Genomic DNA, 19326 nt, shown 5'->3' with positions numbered 1-19326 from the left:
TACCTGCCCCTCCATTTTCACTCCCACATGGAACTATCCCTACCAGCATGCAGCGAGGCCCTGACATCTGCCACCACCAAATCTATCCCCTTTGACCACTCACCTCGAAGCCAACAGTGAATGTCCTCACAAATAAAAAGCAAGATTCTTTGAATTACCTGTCCTACAGTACATCTCCAATTCCCTGCTCCTCTCACATTCTCTAAAATCTACTTCAATTTGGATTTTATCTAGATAACAAACAGGTGCTAAGGCTATGGTTGAGCCCACATTGCCAAATCCAATCAACAGTTCCCGGGGTCTTGAAAATGTTCATTTGGCCTTCAGAAACCATTTTCCATTACCCCTCTCATTTCCTTCCCGCAATAAGTCCTAGACCCGCATTTTCACAAATTATTAAAAGATGTTCCAGAACTTCAGCCTCAGACAACTTCTGTCTGTACTCATTGCATGGATAAGCTCCAAATCACATGACTTTTAGCATGTGGTTCCTCAAAGCTAGATCTACTCAGCCCCCCTACTTTCTCTTGAACTCTTACACACATGAATGTCCACTGAATCTTTCCACTCAGTGCAAAATAAACAGCTCAGCTACAACATAATGAAATCAAAAGGTTTGGCTCTCCTCACTCCCCACACTCCAATCCTGCTCCGATAGATTTCACCTGCACATAGCAACGCTACTCTCCCAGCTCTTCCAGCCTAAAACCAGGAATGCCATCTTGGAAGTCTCTCCTACCCTCATATTCCATAACTAATCCATCCTTAAGCCCTGCTAACTTTGAAATATCCCAAATCATCCTATTTATCATCATCTCCACTGTCACAGTCTGGATGCAAGCCACTCACTCTCTCGGGCTAACCCTCCTAGGTGGTCTACCCTTCACTCTTGTTCTTTGTAAAGCAACAGAAAAGCACCGTTCAAGGTAATATAGCTGTCCTCAGCCTAAAACCTTCCAAACGCCTTCCAAAGGACCAGTCAACATCCCTGCAATTAGAGTAAGTCCAAGTGCTGAAAAATCAGTTGGCAACAGTTCAAGGACTAAAGAGGCACATGTGCCTTAGTGGCTCAGTACCAGACAGTAGGGTCCGAGTATTTCCTTGCCTGTATAGTGCTCTGTGGGACACTACAGCCCTGGATTGTTCACTCTGCAACTGCTGTCTCCCCATCACCAAGACTGCTCTTGCTCCAGTAAACAACTGCAGAACTTGTGAATCTGCTGTAAGCTGCCATGGGACAGACCACACAGAGGCATCATCCAGTGTCGCCTGGTCGTATTTGTATGTCCTAAGGGTACTTTCCAATGAAGCAGTCTCTGAAGACTGTCAGCTGAGTCCAGAACAAGTCACATGCCGTTGACAAGAGCATTTGGACAGAAGCAGCCAGGCTCTGTAACACGTAAGCAATGACCTAAGCGTCATGTGTGCCATTTTGTAACCATATCACTTAACACAAGTTGACCTGAGTTGCTTATTGCTTACATTAGAAGTTTCAACCATGTGTTTTACTGTAGGTCCCCTTCAGCTGGAATGTTTTCATATTTTGAGAAAGGAATATCCATATACAGCAGTTCAACTGTACCACTGTACCGCCTCAATACTGATCACATGCTCTAGAGGAACAAGTGCATGACAGCCATTTCCCAAACAGAAGAGCGGATCAAATATGTGAAGCTCCTCAGAAGTTCAAAGTGTATATCATTCACGTGGAAACAGTCCATCTCAGCAGTGTAGCCAGGCAGCAGCAGTCCTGGATTCTTCCCTGCAGTGGTCTTGCTCATCCAGCTTTTCCGTGGAGTATTCAGATCTTCCCATGCACAGCATCATGCCATCTGCAAACAGGGATAATTTGACTTTCATATTTCCAATTTGATGCCCCTGATTTCTCTCTCCTAACTGCTCCTGCTAACACTTCAAATACTATGCTGAGTGAGTGTGGCAAAACATAACATCTTTCTCTTGTTCAGACCTGAGGGAAAATGCTTATACATTTCCAACATTCAGTGTGATACTGGCTTGTGACCTACAACATAAAACATTACTAATGTTCAGGAATATTTCATCTATACATAATCTGTAGTGGGTATTTACCGTGAAGGGCTAGGAATCTCAAATGCTCTCTGCATCTGAGATGACCATATAGTTTCCGTTCCTCATTCTATTGATGTCATTTATGACATTCACCGATTTGTAACTGTTGGATACCATTGCATTTCACGGATAATTCCTACTTCATTGTGATTGTATACTCGTATGTGGTCTTACACGCCATTTTCTGTTGTTTTATTAAGAATATTTGCATCTATGTTCATGAAGGATAAAAACCTGCTGTTTTCTCTCTATCGTCTTCGCTTGGACTTGGTATCAAATGCTGGCCTTGAGAATTTGGCAGAGCTCCATCGTATTCAACATTTTGGGACAGCTCAAACAGCACTTGGAGATACTTCCGCTTTTAATGTTTTGCACAGTTCAGTAGCAAAGCCAACAGGTGCAGACTTTTCCTTGAATGAACACTGTTTTTTAAAGATTTATTTTTTATTATTTTTTTCATTGGAAAGGCGGATATAGAGAGGAGAGAGAGAGGAAGATCTTCCGTCCCATGATTCACTCCCCAAGTGAGCGCAACGGTCGATACTATGCCGATCCGAAGCCAGGAGCCTCTTCTGGGTCTCCCACGCGGGTGCAGGTTCCCAAAGCTTTGGGCCGTCCTCGACTGCTTTCCCGGGCCATAGGCAGGGAGCTGGAAGGGAAGTGGGGCTGCCGGGATTAGAACCGGCGCCCATCTGGGATCCCGGGCGTGCTAGGCGAGGACCTTTAACCACTTGCGCCACCGCGCCGGGCCCGAATGAACACTGTTAATTACTGCTTCAATCTCATGGCTTGTTATGGGTATGTTTAAGTTAGCTAGATCATCTTCATTTTAATCTTGGTAAGTTATATAAATCCAGGGATTTACTCACTTCTTTGAGATTTCCCAGTTTATTAGCATTTAGTTCTTCATACCAATTTCTTGTGATCCTTTTTATTTCAGTAGTGGTGTCAGTTACATATCCATTTCACCTCCAATTTTTATTTGAATTTCTCTTTGTTAGTCTGGTTACATCTATCTTTTCATCTGTCTTTTAAAAGACAGCTTTTTATTACTATCTTGTATTCCTTTTAATTTCATTTATTTCCGCTCTGATCCTTATTATTTCTTGCCTCCTGCCGATCTGAGGTTTGGTACATTCTTGTTTTTGTAAGTCATCATTAAATCTCTGAGACATTTCTTTTACTTTAATGCTAGTACTTAAGGCTATAAACTCTCCATTTCTTTTGTTGTACTCCACAGGTTTTGATATGTTTTCAATTTCACATATTTCAAGAATTTTGACTTTTTAATTTCTTCAATTACCCCTTCAGACAAAAGAGTAATATGAAAATATCAGACACTTTCCAAACAACCAATGCAACTGAGAAATAGGCAAAGGATTAACAGTTCTCGGAAGATGAATTGCAAATGGCCAACAAATAAAGGAAAACAGCCTCTACATCCCAAGGCATCAGAGAAATGCAAAGCCAAGCCACAGTGAGATATCACCTTACCCCTGCAAGAATGGCTAAACACCAAAACACAGCAAGAGATTCTAGTAAGGATGTGGACAGAGGAATACTTTAGAAGCACTGAAGTTGTGAACATAAATTAGTACAGCCACTGTAGGGAAAAAATGAGATTTAAAAATTAGAAATGAGAGCTGACACCAAAGCATAGTGAATATTGGTGAATAGTTGCACGACCTCAGTGTGTGAAAAGGTACCTTAAATTTAAAAGCAAGGGCCCAATGTGGTAGCCTAGTGGCTAAAGTCCTTGTCTTGCAAGTGCCAGGGATCCCGTATGGGAGCCAGTTTATGTCCAGGCTGCCCCACTTCCCATCCAGCACCCTGCATGTAACCTGGGAAAGCAATCAAGGCTTCCCCAAAGCCTTGGTCTCCCATGCAGGTGCAGGCTCCCTGGAGAAGGCTCCTAGCTCTTAGCTTTGGATCGGCTCAGCTCTGGCCATTACAACCACTTGGAGAATGAACCAGATGTTTTTCTTTCCTTTCTGTAAATCTGAGTTTCCAATAAAAAAAAAATCTTTAATTTAAGCAGCACTGCAAATAAATAGAAATTTGGGTATCAAAATGAATTCTCATTTGTCACAAAATACCATTGTATATATTTTTATCTGAGGGAAAATATTTATAAAACATAGGATACAACTAGCCAACTACTAGTACACAGCATCTATTGAAAACTCCTATAAGTTAGTATTTTACAAACAGGAGAAAAAAATTCCTGTGGTCATTATTTTCAAACTTATTCATTTATATTCACTATAAAAAAAAGATAAAGAAACACAGGTTTCCCTAATGCTGGTCCACTGCCCAAATCCTGCAATAGCTAAGACTGGGCCACCTAGATGCCACGAGTCTGAAACTCAGTTCTCCCCCTTGGGGCTGGCAGGGACTCACACACTAGAGTTACCATCTGCTACCTCCCAGGGTGCCCATCAGTGGGATGCAGAGCCAGGACTTGAAGCAAAGCACCTAAATATGGGATGTACGTGGCCCAAGGGTTCCCTTAAGCAGTGCACCAAACATCCAGCCCTCACATGGGCATTTCAACACAAGCACTCAAAGCCCATCAGTAGATGACAAGACAACAACCAATCTACTAACTTAAGTCATAATTAAAGCATTCCCTACCAACTAGTTTAGGAATAGGTCCAATAGGATAGTGCTTGTTAGGACCTAGGGAAGCCTGGACACATGTTCTAATCACCGCTGATGGGAGAGACACTTGATCATGTTTGGAAACGAATTCAGCCCCCTCTGGTGAAGCTGACGACCTGCAGATGTCACCTGGAGTAGTCCCTGCACACCAGAAGATGCATAAAACACTGATACCAATAATGCTCACATAGCAAGCAGCAGGGAGGAAAACAAGTGTCGTCTATAGAGCAAGCACCCTGAGGTATACACAGGATTATGACAGAGGACTGCTCTGACAATGTGAGGACCCTTCCCCAAATACTGAGCCAAAGCCACAGGCTGTCTGAAACATATGCAAAATGTAAGTAACAAAAAAAAAATTGAACAACTGATATACAATTGAAGGATACATCTCACACAAACAGAAAAGCAAGAAAACAAACAAAGTGAAGTTCAGGACAGGTTTAGCAGCGAGATGTTAGATAAGGTTGCGGGTGGGGACACAACTCCAAAGTCAAAGGTCCAATGATGCTCCACGTGGTATCCCACCTAACGAGCACCCACGGGTATCCAGAGCGCTCTGCGTGCCTTCAGCTTCTGCACAGAAAACAGCTGGTGCTGGGGCATAGCTGTTGAAAACGCTGCCTGTGATGCCAGCATCCTGCACTGGACCCATCAGTTTGAGTTTCTATTCCAGTCTGAGCCTATAAGCCCAGGAAGGCAGGAGATGACCACCAAGGGTCTGGGCCCCTGATACCCACGTGGGAGACCCAGATGAATCCTCCAGGCGCCTGGCTTTGGCCTGACCCGGCCCCAGCCACTGCAGTCATTTGGGGGGTGATTCAATGGATAAGAGACCTCTCTCGCTCTGTCACCGTTCTTGAAATTTAAAAAAAAAAAGATTTTAAAGAAATCTTCAAAAATGCACATGGGCAGATAACTGAAAACAAACTTCTAGGGAGCAGGAACTCTCCTAAGTGAGACATCAAGAGGGGAGGACTGGCAGGTGCCAAGAACTCTCATGTTCTTGATCTTGGAGCTTTCACGGACAACTGCAAGTGAGTGCAGTGTGAAGAGGACACAGAACCCACAGGGGCAGCCAGCCTCAGGCAAAGCTCCAGGACAAGTAACCAGTCAAGCAATGCCTTCCCTGACCTTGTTCGTCAGTAGCAGCCACTCAGCAGCAGTCTGAGATAAGCACATACAGAAGACACATGTTGATGTTCACAGGCCTGGACCAGGGAGTGACGTCCAACTGACCTCTGTTCTGTGACAGACACCCTAGTTGGATCATGTTCGCTGAAGCCGCATGATCAAAATCAGAGATGACATCACTTAGTTGTCTCCAGAGTCTAACCTGTCATAGGAGGCAGGCATCACACCCAGGCTAGGAAATGCAGCTGGCTCCTGGAGTATTAGCTCGCTAAGCCACGAATGGCAGCTGAACTGCTCAGCTCACAGGGACTGCCTGCCTGCCTCCCAGGCTAATTTACACAAATAGCTCCACATGTCAATGCAAGGAAGTCGTGACAGATACACATCATCAAATGCAGTGGGAACCCCACCTCTGCTGTTTACTTTTAAAAGCAAAACTTGAACAACACTTAAGATTCATCCACACGGCAGGTGCCAACATGTATCCCTGCTCGGGCATCTGCGTTCAAGCTAATTACACCAGCGTGCAACAGAACCCTCCAGCCCAACCATGGCAGTTGCAGCCAATGGAGTTATCTCCATGGAAAGACCACTTTAGTAGCTGTTTACAAAATAGCAGCTTCAAAGCAAATCACCAGCGATTATGCAATTCTGAGTACTTCACATTTTTACAGGATACTTCCAATCTCCTCTGCTCGACAAATAAATCGAAGAATAGATCATGTATTCAATACTGAAATGGAGATGTTCAAACTACAGCACGCCCACGAGAAGCACCATTAAAAGTAGACATTCAGCAAAAAGGAATAGGAAAGCTTCCACTTTCACATGCTAAACTTAACTTCTGGAAATGAAAGTACTGCCTAAGAAATGGAATTCCCTTAATCCTAACATGATCAGCACTGTATTATATTTGGATATTGTGAACTTATTTTACCTTCACATTCTTCTGTGCTTGATATACTTTCTCCCCAGTTTTATTTGAAGAAAATCAGACTAGCAATGCAAGTGGAAGCCATTTTAAACAATGAAAGTTTCCCCTCCCCCCCCCCAGGGGCTTCTCCAGCATCAAAAACACATCAACTGTGGCCTCCCTCCTAGTCAGTCTGGGCCTAGCTCCATACTTAAGCTGGACATTTAAAAGTCTATCACAATAAAGCTAATGGACCCGCTAAATACACAAATCACAACTCACTGTTTTCTCACAGATAAAATGACTCTTTGGTACTGACTTAAATGTCAGGTCTAAAGATCCTCTCTAATAGATATCACTATGAGTCCCGAGGACCTTGGGCTCAAGCAGTTTGCTTTGCACAAACTCAGACATCAGTGCACTGACCACCATCAAGTGAGGTCAGCCATGGTCAGCTCCACTAAATGTCAAGTTTTCTAATGCCGAGTGAAACAGCTGCCAAATTATTTCCATCCCTACAGTGAAGTCTATGCACAGAATACAAGGCACACAATTGTGAAACTGGGCAATCGGCAAGTATGTTTTTGCTGGTGCATACCTATGAACTCCAACCGAATTTCCAAAGTGCCATTATCGTTACTGATTACGGCAATGTTGCCCAATCCAGAGATCACACACACATTCATATACGTCAAACTACGCAGTCATTTATGTAAACATCACTGCTTCTTTTTAGAAATGGTGCTAATGACTCAAATGTTTAACTAAAAACCAGTTGAAAATACTTGGCAAAGAAATGGATTCCTTTCTACAGAAGAAATTATGGCTAACAAACTGTTGGTTTTAAGTCTTTCATAATATCCTACCACTCCTTCTGTTTCTCGATATACTGCATAGCCCCAGAAGTCAAATTTTAAAATTAATAAAACAAACTAATGTGGGCATGACCTGGATCCTGAGTGAGTGTGCAGTAAAAAAAAAAAAAAAAAAAAAAAAAAAAAAAAAGCAAGTTAAGGAAACCACCCAAATGGTGGGAAGGGGGAATGCGATCAAATGCAATAACAGTCAAAAAGATAACCGGCAAACTAGAGTCACTTGGCACCAGGCCTTGGAAGCCTTGGAAGCCATGGTAAGAAAAGAGTGACAAGGAGGAAGAGTTAGGTCACCCTGTCAAATTTTACCAGGTGTGCTGTGATACCAGTCAATCCTGAAGTCACCAGGGATTAGTACACAGCCCACACATTAAAAGGCCCCATTCCCGAGGGTGAACCCAAATCACCCTGCTGAGCCACCACTTCCATTGGAGAACATGAGTTGGCATGGGGGCAGACCAGGCCGAGCAGGGCCACAACACCTATTGACCAGGCTGGGCTGATTTATCCTACTGGTGTCTGCACAAGTCAGAGTGGGTGTGGGTTGTTGGGGCTTTGCTGTAGCATCTGGCATATGCTGGCAAGGAGGTGGGGGAGTGCAAATTCTGTCAAATTAAACTACAGAACCACCAAGAGAGTACAAGGCCCAGAGTTGGAGTAGGCCCATCAGGGAAACAGTGGCACCTCTCTCTTGGGTTGCCACTGTGACTGGCGAGCATGAGAACCAGAACTGAGACAGACATGGCTAGACAGAGTGGCACCCACCGGCAGGGGCGTGAGCTGGATAGTGGGGCTGATTGAGTTGAACTGGGCCTCGGTGCCTATTTGCATGTATGAGAGCTGAAACGAATGTGGGACAGACTGGACCAATCTGCTGTACATACTGGCAAGCACGGGAACCAGGGCAGAGCACGGACCTGGTAGGGGTTATTGCGGGTCGCTCCCATTAGGTGGCAGTTCCCGCTGGCTTGCGTGAAGGCTGAGTGTGTGGTGGGCAGGACCGGGATGGACTCCAACACTCACTGATTTGCATAGAAGACAGGGCTGGAGACAGAACTGACCCAGCAAGAGAATGTGGAAATAATGGTCTCACTTTCTTATAGCCCTTGACCCTTTGTACCCTCTTCCCCCAGATGCAAGAAGGAAAAAAAAAAAAAAAACTTGGAAACAATGGTCTCACCCACTTGTGTAGTCCTTGACCCTTTGTACCCTAACCATCTATGTAAAAATCAAAAATAAAGATCCATAATAAAAACATTTTAAAAGGCCCCATCCCCAGCAAAATGTCAGCCCTAGTGGGGTCTCAAGCCAACCATACTCCTGACTAGCCAGCTACAAACCCAGGGGGCTCCCCAGGACCCCTGCTTGGATAGGATAGTGTACAAGACCAAAAAATGAAGAGTGTGATACCCTCACAGTTTCATTCAAGGATACGGAATACCAGTCATTAACTGAAGGTATCCCTAGGGTCTGGAATGCAGAATTCCCGGGCTTATTCACTCATTCTCCACAGTATCAGGCCATACCCTCCCAACTGGAAGCTTCACAAACCAGAGAACTTCCCTGACCTTTAGGGTCCATAGTTTTTAATAGGATTCCATTATGCAACCATGACCGACTCAAACATTGGTCATTGAATCCAATCTTCCTCTCCTAAAGTTGGGTTGATGTCAAGCCTCAACCCTCTAATCGCATCACCAACTGTTCTGGTGATCAACTTACCTGCCAAGTTAGGGCATCTCCCTAGCATGAGCTCAGGTGTGACCCAAAGGGCGCAGCAACAAAGTTTCCAATTACAAGGAAAATTCCAAGGATCGTGACTCTTCTAGGAATCCAGGACATCAGACTGAAAATGCACATTGAGAAACTTGGGAACTGGAAAATCACAAGTGATTTTGGAAAGGAATTTAGCAGAGGAGAAAGAAGTGACCATGCTGTGTACTGAAGAATCAATGCGGGTTATGGAAGCAGAGGCAATGGGTATGGCCTATTCCTGTAAGAAATCAGCTGTGAAGAGGACAGCAGGATTCAAGATAGAATTGAGCAACGAAAGACATATGTGGGCACTTTGAAAAGCAGTGGAAAATGAAATTAGAAGATAAGTTTATTTTGATGCAAAAGCAAATCCTTGAAATATATCTATTCTAAGAATATATTTTTTTATCTAACTTTAGGAGACCCCTGGTTTTGCATGGACCATGGGTATACAGTGCTGCAGGAGCCAAGAATATAAAGTTGTTCATCTTGGAAAAGCCCCAGGAATCACAGCAGAACATAAACCCAAGCTGCAGATGCATGCCCCCAGTTTCCTGCTGACTTAGCATGGCAAGCACAGGGTTAACATTTCAAACTACAAAACCAAGGAAGAAGCGACCCATGAGCAAAAGGAACAGAAATGAAGCTAGAGATGTAAACAAGTACTACTATTAGCTACAATATATAATTATGTATGGTACATCTCAAGGTTATTAAATATACATGTGTTAATATTAACATATTAAAATCTATATCTAACATACATTAGATATTAGGACAATTAAAAAATAACAGGAGACTCATCACGTTTGATAAGGACCCAATGGAACTCAGAAGTAGTAAAAAAAAAAAAAAATGCTGAAAAGAAAAAATAATGAAGCAGAAAAACTGCATTTATCCAAGAAGTAGCATACTAAAATGATGAAAAGTTTCTAAAGAGGGCCAGTAATAAAGCGACTGCCTGCCATGTCGGCATTTCACATAGACATCAACTCTTGTCCCCAAGCCCCAGCTGCTCCGCTTCCCATCCAGCTCATGAACTGGTAAAGGCAGCAGAAGACAGTCCAAGACCTGGGCCCTGCTATACATGCAGCAACCAAAATGAAGCTTCTGGCTCCCAGTCCTAGTAGTTTCAGCCATATAGGGAATGAATCATCAATGGAAGATTCTCTGTCCCTCTCTCCTCCTCTCTAATACCGACATTCAAATAAATATATTTTTTAAAAATTTTTAAAGGTGTGACTAGCATGGTAGCACCGTGGCTTAAGCCACTATCTGCAGTGATGGCATCTCACATGATTGCCAGTTCAAGTCCCAGCTGCTCCATTTCCAATCCAGGTCCCTGCTAATGTGCCTGGGAAAGCAGCAGAGGATGGCCAAGTACTTGAGCTCATACTCCCACATGAGAGACCCAGAAGCAGCTTCTAGCTCTGGCTTTGGCCTGGCCCAGCACAGGTCACTGACCATGCGGGGAGTGAACCAGTATATGAAAGCCCTCTCTGAAAGCTTGCTCGCTCTCATAAACCAGTAGATAAAAGCTCGCTTGCTCTCTCTCCCTCCCTCTATCTGTAACTGTGCCTTTTAAAATAATAAATCTCCAAAAAGAAAGTTTTAAAATATAAAAGAGAACTGAGGGCCCACTAAAGCCACAAGACAAAAACTAATCTATAAGAGTGATGAGGCAAAGAATACTTAATCAGATAATTCAGAATTTTCTAGAAAAGTATGAATCAATGTTCACAAATTATGGTATTTACAAATAAAGGGGGAAAAAGAAATGTATATCTAGGCCTACCATGGAGACTAAACACTACCCATGAAAAAAATTACTAACCTTCAGAGAAAAGGGCAGATTCAATTCCATTTTACTGGCTACCAGACATCTCAAAAGCAACATTGTGACCCAGCTCTCCATTTATGGCCTGGGAAGTCAGAGAAGGACAGCCCCAACTGTGGGGCCCCTGCACTCATGTGGGAGACCTAGAAGCTCCTGGCTCTGAATCAGCTCAGCCATGGTGATGTGGCCCTTGGGGAGTGAACCAACACGTAGAGAATCTCTCTCTGCCTCTCTCCTTTCTGTAACTCTGCCTTTCAAATAAGAATAAACCTTTAAAAAAAAAAGTCACTCTAAGAAGTCCAAAACTCTTGTATGCCTGCTAGAAAATAGGCTACTCCTAGAAAAACCAAAAATATGAAGTTGAGCACAATGAGCTGGACTTGACTGTACTTTCTACACTCTGAGATCTGTCTGGCCTTTTTTACGTAGTAGAAAGAAGTTTCATTAACATTCCATTGGTGTCCCTACTCCAGGGACACCAGCTCCGCATTCCTCCGTCAATAGCATATATTATACAGTGATCAGTGACACAAAACAAATCCCAGACCCATTTCCATCTAGAATGTCATAAAGTTCCTGAAAAGCCTTTTGTTCTTCTAGCTCCCTGTAAAACACAATGTGCCATTTAGACATAATTCTATCAAAATTCAGCAAATTCATCATTTTATTCACGCTCGGGAGTGCACAACACTTACCCCATGTTCCTTCGCAGCCAGGACAACTTGAAGCAGGACATCTTCGTCCATGAATGGCCTGACGGCGTCATGGATGATCACCACTTCCGGCTTGGAGAGTTCACAGCCAGGCTTGTCGCCCACCAGGGCTTTGAGCCCATTGAAGATGGACCTGTGCCGAGTCACCCCAGCCTCCGCCAACGAGACGCGAGCGTGCCGGTACTTCCGTATGATGCTCTCCATAGCTCCCTGATTCTCTGCCGTCACCACCACAACGATGTCCTTTACCCAACGCGCCCTGGAAAGCAAGCACCCACATGGTTCCCACAAGTGGACCTTAGACAACAGGGGCCTGCGACAAAGCTCAATTGCAGTGAAGGCATTCTTAATAGGTCTACCAATCAGCTAAGTGCACTTCAAGGGGTCAAGTGATGAGGCTGCTAAGAAACAGCCAAGAGTACTTTATTCACACAGGGGGTATTTCATAGCACCTAGCATAGGACCTGTGCACAAAGCTTCGGGTATGCTTTCAGACGTTTCCACTCACTTACATTAAACAGTAGCAGGATGTTTGGGCATAGACTAGAAGAGGAGGCATGTGCTTTTGAATCCGTATTTTTGCAAATATGTTTCCTTCAATGGGATAAGAACTAGTCAAGGACTTTTGCATGCCAAAAGGTGGCTTCTCCTGGCAGAGGTGCGTTCAGCTGAGCTGGCAACCAACCATGTGAACACCAATGAAATCATAACCGACCACACATCAACCCCACCTATGTCCTCATGTACTTATGCTGGGAAAACCACTTTAAGTTGGTGCAAATAGATTGAAGGACAACGTGAAAACTCGCAGAATTTAATGAAACTGTATATACCTAGTCCACTGCACAGTACATACCACAGATACATTCTGTCATTTACAAAGCATACAATGGACTTCTTTCCTGCTGGAACACAGTTCATTACAGAAGGATGCAGTGGTACTCTGGGCTGCCACCAGAGCACCCCCTTAAGGGACTGCTGCATCACAGCAGTCCAGCTGACCTCCCTCCAAGGCCAGGGCAGACAGGGGCCAGCATCACTGCAGGTACAAGAGTCTGCCAACAAGGGACCTCCACCAGGACCACCTCCCACACCATGACAATCAGCACTGGGCAAATGCCACTGGAAGGCCCCAAGACCCCTCCACCAGGACCACCTCCTCACGGTCATTAGAAAGCCATGACGGGAGGATGGGCTTTCAGTGTAGTTGTGAATTCCTCACTTGGAACATCTGCACCTCATGTGGGAGAGCCTGGTTCAATTCCCAAACTCCATGCCTGATTTCAATTTCTGGTCAACGCACTGCAAAGCCAACAGGTGATGGGCGAGCCCGAGTTCCATGTGGAAGATCCTGAGTTCCTCAGCATCAAGACAGGCATTTGTGGAGTAAGGACATCCATCACTTTGCCCCTCAAATAAAACATATTCCTTAAAAATGTCATATAATATCTCCTAACAAGAGTTAGGGTCCTAGAAGGGGCTGAGCAATGAATATCCTTCCAGGATTCTCTCTCCTGGAAAGTGAAGGCGCATGCCCAATCATCAACAGGCTTGGTGCTCTGTTACTGAGCAACCCCATCTTAGAACTCAACGCCCCATTCTTCAGTGGCTTTGCTGCTACACTGATGAATAAAACCAAGAAATACTCCACAGGAGAACTGCCTTCCTGTTTAAATCCATGTCTCTAATATTTGTTGAGCACCAAATCCACAACTACCATGGAAGCTGAAATAAAATAGAAAGTCACTGTCTTCACAGAGTTGCGGTGGGACCTGAATACATGCACCACTCAACAGCTAAGACAAGCAATAACCACATGCTTATACAGTGACGCAAATATATACTTATACGTCGATGACTACAAGCCACCATCGGGTCCTGTTACAGAGAGTTAATTAAATACATGTACCCACTAAGCCACAATCCAGTGCTTAGAGAGATTTAAATGCATGCACCAATAAGCAGCTACCAGCCAGGTGTGAGTACAGGGGAAGCCCTGACCAGCACAGAGAGGGGCAAAAGCATCACCTAAGGAGAGCTCCGCAGTGGACCAAAGTGGTGGGGAAGTAGGGAGAGAAGGACGTTCTGACCAGAGCTCACAGCAAGAGCCTCAGGCTGGGACAAAGTGAGGAGCCCTGGGCAAGGAGGAGAGGATACTAGAGGCTCAGATCAGCACGTGACCAAGCCACACAGCCTCCCACATTGAGAATTTAAACCTTTTATTATAAATTTAGAAATCTATAAAAGCAATTGTCAACAGCCTTTAATTAAACAGGTGACTGCATTTATACTTGTTTTAAGCTCAGAGAGTGTGCTGTGGCATTACAGATGGCTTGGTGGGCAACATAATGGACTCTCAAAGAAGCCCACTTCCTCATCCCTGAAACAGGTAGATGTGATACCCTGCAGGCCTGGAGATGAAGGATTTCACAATGGGGAGATGACCCTGGCTGATCTAGAGGAGCTGGAGGTCATCACAGGAGTTCCTTAAAGTGAAAGCATGAGGAAGAGTCCAAGGAGACGTGAAGACCAGCAGGACAAGACGCCCAAAGCCCAAGAATGTGAATGGCCTCTGGAATTAGGGGAAAGGCAGCAAGGGGCTACTCCCTGGGGCCTTGGAAAAAAGCAAAGCTCTGCCCACACCTTTGCCACATCCCAGTGAAAACATAAGGTCGAGTCTGGCAGCAAGACTGGGAATGGATTGGGTGGATTGAGGAAGGGCGGAAGGACACCAGCCAGGAGGCTGCTGCTACAGTCCAGGCACTGCAAATCACAAGCTAGCTGCCGGATGATGCCTGCACATGGGGATCAAAGACAGAACCTGGAGGTAGCTATAGGTGTCAGCAAGAAGAGTGGCAGCACACGCCAACTAACATAGAACATAAGATAACAGAACACAGAACATAAGGTAACAGCTGGGCACCGTGGGATAAAGCCAACGCTTGGGGCACCAGCATCCCACATCAGAGCACAGGCTGACGTCCTGGATGCTCCGCTTCTGATCCACCTTCCTGTTAATACCACTTGGGAAGGCAGACGATGACCCAAGAATTTGGGTCCTGCCCCCATGTAGAAAACCTGAATGCAGTTTCTCTATCTTCCCCTCTCCCTCTGTCACTCTGCCCTCCAAATAAACTTTTAAAAAATAATAACAGCTGATAGCTAACATGAGGCATCACAGTTTAAGCTGCCACCTGCAACACCAGCATCCCATGAGCATCAGATTAAGTTTACCCCAGCTGTTCCACTTCTGCTCCAGCTCCTTGCTAATGCACTCGGAAAAGCAGTAGGTGATAGCCCGAGTGATTCAGACCTGCCACCCACATGGGAGACCTGGATAAAGCACCTAGCTCCAGCCACTGCAGCCATTTGGGGGAATAAACCAGCAGACAGACCATCTCTGTGTGTAAATTCTGCCTTTTGCATAAAATAAGTAAATCAACTTAAGAACTTAGTATGTCTTAAGTCTTTCTGATTTTCACTGCAGTGTGGCTAACACTGACCTTTGTATAACACAGGAAACAAACTAGAATGAGATCTGAACATACAAATACACTTTCTGTACTACTTTCTTACTCTGAAAAGCACTTAAAGCAAAACAGCATCAGCATGAACCAATTGGCTTTAACAGATCTCTTTTAGTTTGTCTTCTGGAACGTAAACTCCCACACTGGACAGCATCTGTTTTCCCCATTGCCTTACGCATAATTCCTAGGTTGCACTCAATAAGCACTGGCTGCAGAAACATCTGTCTCACCTACCAGGAGCAGTACAACATCTGAAAGTACAACATAGTCTCAAGCACTATGAAAATTAAGAAAGCTTTCCTCATTATCCTGCGTTGCAACCAACAACAAAAACAAAAGCCAGGAAGTAAATAGCTTTTCCTGGCAATGGGGTTTTAGTGATCATTTTCTTCTTTCCCAAGTCTGATTTCCTAACTCTGATTTCCTGGTCTTGAGGCTCTCACAGGGCCAGAATTCTTTCATTTTGCTTCCCATGCTTATGTATTTACCTGAGAGGTATAGAGACAAAGAACACCTATCTGCTGGTTCAGTTCGCCAAATGCCTGCAATGGCCTGAAGCTGGGAGCTGGTAACTGGACGCAGGTATCCCACAGGGGAGCAAGGAGTGGGGCTCAAGCACCCGAGGCATCAGCCCGGTCTCCCGAGGTCCACACCGGCTGCACCTGGAAGCTGAGCCGATACCCAGCAGCAGCCTACCTGCCATGCCGAACACCTGCCCCAGGATTCGAAACACAAAGAAGCAGAAAGAAAGCAATGGCATTCACAAGCAGTCTAAGGCCAGTCTGCAGCAAGCTGAGCAAGGAAGATTCTGGAACAGGAGTATGTACAGGCTGGTTGGCTTTGTAACCCATCCCTCACCCCTTCCACGGCACACTGGGTACCTTCAGAGCTTGCGCTGTACTGACACTTCTGGAGTTCATGCCACTCTGCGACAGGTGCTAAGCCCCTCTCGTCACATGCAACTTGCTAAAGTTGCTGTAAGGTCATAGCCATGGCTCCCACCCGTCTCCCAGAGCTCACAGCACCTGCCTCCTTGCCGCCACTCCTTCTCATCTGGTCCCAGGCCAGTCATTCCTCTCTGCTCCACACACTCCTTTCCAAGACCAACAGGGAGGGCCGCCCTGCTGGTGGAGCACGAGGCTATTGGAGACTTGACCTCTGCCTGCTTCCTGCCCATCACCAGTCCCTGGCTGGCCCTGCTCAGACACAGCTGCTTCTGGGAAAGTGGGAGAGGAGCACGGCCGTGCTGCTTTCTTGGCCTCTCCAACAGTCCTTGTACTGGTCTCTCCATCGCCCAGCACACTTCCATGCCTTCTCAGTGTTCAGGTCTCACTTCAGAAGTGGCCACCTCCAGGGAGTTCTCGGGGACTGCCCCTCTAGCACAGCATCCGTCACACTGCCTCACATTCCAGAGGACAAACACCGGGCATTCCTTATGTTTATCTGGCTCCGCTCCTGGGCAGCCAGCCTGCAGGCAGCAAGGACTGCACCCAGAACCCACACATACCAAGCTTCCAGAGGGAGCAATCAGATAACAGCTAAGAAGGACAGAATGCTTACCAGGTACTAATGAGTCATGGAGGGCACTCTGCCTGCACCATCCCACCCAGGACCCCCATCAGCTCCAGGAGGGAAGGCAAGTCATCCTCATCAACCCATTTTCACAAATGAGAACACTGATGCCATGATCGCCCCAGGCCCACACCACAGAAAGCAAACGGAGCAGGCTGGGAGCACAGCGTGCCTCAGGGCTCACACATCTACACAGACACTGTCTCAGCCAGGCAGAGCAGGAGGTCTCCCCTCCATGGTTTTGCCATTCTGCCACAATCACCTCCTTTGAGGAGGGACCTGCGACATGGCTGCAACTGTCACCACATGGTCAGATGTCTTCTGGTTTCTAATAACTCAAGCAAAAATTGGTATTCATTCCCACGTTCACTGAGACACTCAAAGGCAACAATGTGGTATTTCCCAGTACTGGACACTGTGAGACGATAATGAACAAAGAATGAGAATTCCTGGTATCAGATTACATGTCAGCGTCTGTTAAATAAATGAACAGACGAGAAACTGCTTGAACAGGTAGCCATCAAACTCACTCTTGGGAGCCAGTTCTACAGCACAGTGGGTTAAGGTGCCTCTGAAATACCACCATCCCATAGCAGAAAGCTGCTTCAAGCCCCAGCTACTCCCCTTTCAATCCAGCTCCCTCCCGATATGCCCAGGAAAGCAGGAGAATACGGCCCCAAGTGTATGGGCTCCTGCAACCCACATGGGAGACAAGGCCTCGAGTTCCTGGCTCCTGGCTTCAGCTTGACTCAGCCCTGGCTACTGCAGCCATCTGGGATGTGAACCAGGTGATGGATGGAAGGAGATGGTCTCTGTGTCTCTCCCCATGTCACTCGGCCTCTCAGATCAATTCGTCAATCTTAACCAGAAAAAGAAGCTTGCCATAAACTGTATAGAAAGTTAATGAACAAAATATGTGAATGGTTTTAGTAACACATTAGCCTTCTCTTTCTAAAAGAAAAGTGAATGAACATTCAACCTGCCAGTGGCAGAGTCTTTCCATGGGGCTAGAGATCAATAGCCTGTCCCCCGAGCTATTCCACGAGAAATCCAGCTAAAAGCAACCTGGAAAGAGATCATGCCGCCATTTTCTTCTATCATATAGAAGAATTAACAGGAGAAAAGAGGATGAGAGGTCCTTCACCATAAGATAGCCATTCAGTGTGCTTACTAAAGTGCTTTAGGAACTTATCAAATGGCTCCCTAGGCTCTAGCCAATAGCCAACTCTTCAGAGTGTGTTGTTTCCAGACTTTTGTTGAAACAGGAATGTGTGTGGCTTGTCACTGAGCCATGAGACAAAGTTTAATTTTTATAACAAGGCACCAAAAAAAAAAAAAAATTGGAAAAGCTTGCTTTGGACCACTCAAGAGATAACGGACTTATTATACTGTTCAGCACCCAAGGCTACCCCCAGTACTTGCAATCCCTTCTAAGTACTGTTTGTATAACAAAGGATTTATCTACATTCTTTTCTAGTTATAGAATTATAAGCCTTTTATAGCATTAAAATTTAATCATGGAAAATCATGGGACTGAATAAGACCTTCCATACCTCCCACAGTGCCTACAGTAGAGAGATTTGCTGAAGCACGGGGTCTGGCATGGCCCCGTGGAAGGCAGGCCCATGCCAGGCCCCAGCGCCAGGGCTGGCTTTCCAGCACATGCCACAGACAAACAAAAAGCAAGCGCCAAGCTTCCTCACACCTATAAATATTTTGAGGAAAAAATATAATAACTCGGGGGTGATGCACTGCAGGAATCACGTATCAATTACAGAAGCCCTCTGCTCAGATTACCAGAATAGTCAAAAACAGAACATGGGGACAGACGGGCTGAAGACAGAACAGGAAGTCATACCGTAAGCTAACACCACCGCTCTCTTCCCTATTCAAGCTGCAGCAGTTTGGCCTCCACAGCACCCAGGCTGCTGTCTGCCCCGAGTCTTCATGGACGTTCAGCCTGGTTGCACTAGGGTCACAATCCCCCAGCTGCCATCTCTCCACCCCCTCTTTCAGCTGTAGAATGTTGACCCCTCACGGGCGTTGGCTCCCAGCTGCCTCTCCTTAGGGAAGTCCCTTTGCTCTGGCCATGAAGGCCTGCACCTGGCATGCCCGAGGCTGCATATCTTTAGATTTGGAAGCAATCTCCTGGAGGTCTTTGGACACTCATCACCTGACTGGACAAAACACAGCAGCCCGACTCCCTTCCTAGACTCCCCCTCGAGTCTTCGGTTGGTAACCCTTACAATGA

The 19326-nt window shown here is 45.6% G+C and overlaps 1 protein-coding gene across 3 annotated transcripts in view; it reads right to left on the bottom strand.

Moving 5' to 3' along the window:
- Positions 1–19326, bottom strand: part of CRPPA (CDP-L-ribitol pyrophosphorylase A) — a 231552-nt gene that overhangs the window by 209398 nt on the left and 2828 nt on the right. For all 3 annotated transcript variants that reach the window (XM_040965017.1, XM_040965018.1, XM_040965019.1), the window contains exon 2: positions 11959–12235. In XM_040965017.1, the coding sequence (XP_040820951.1) occupies positions 11959–12235 (277 nt within the window). The remainder of the gene's footprint in view (positions 1–11958; positions 12236–19326) is intronic.

The sequence above is a fragment of the Ochotona curzoniae genome, unplaced genomic scaffold (genome assembly GCF_017591425.1).
Source record: "Ochotona curzoniae isolate NIBS_2020 unplaced genomic scaffold, NIBS_Ocur_1.0 scaffold_3835, whole genome shotgun sequence".
Lineage (NCBI taxonomy): Eukaryota > Metazoa > Chordata > Mammalia > Lagomorpha > Ochotonidae > Ochotona > Ochotona curzoniae.
Note: the sequence above shows the minus strand (reverse complement) of the source record. Positions and strands in the feature narration are given on the sequence as shown.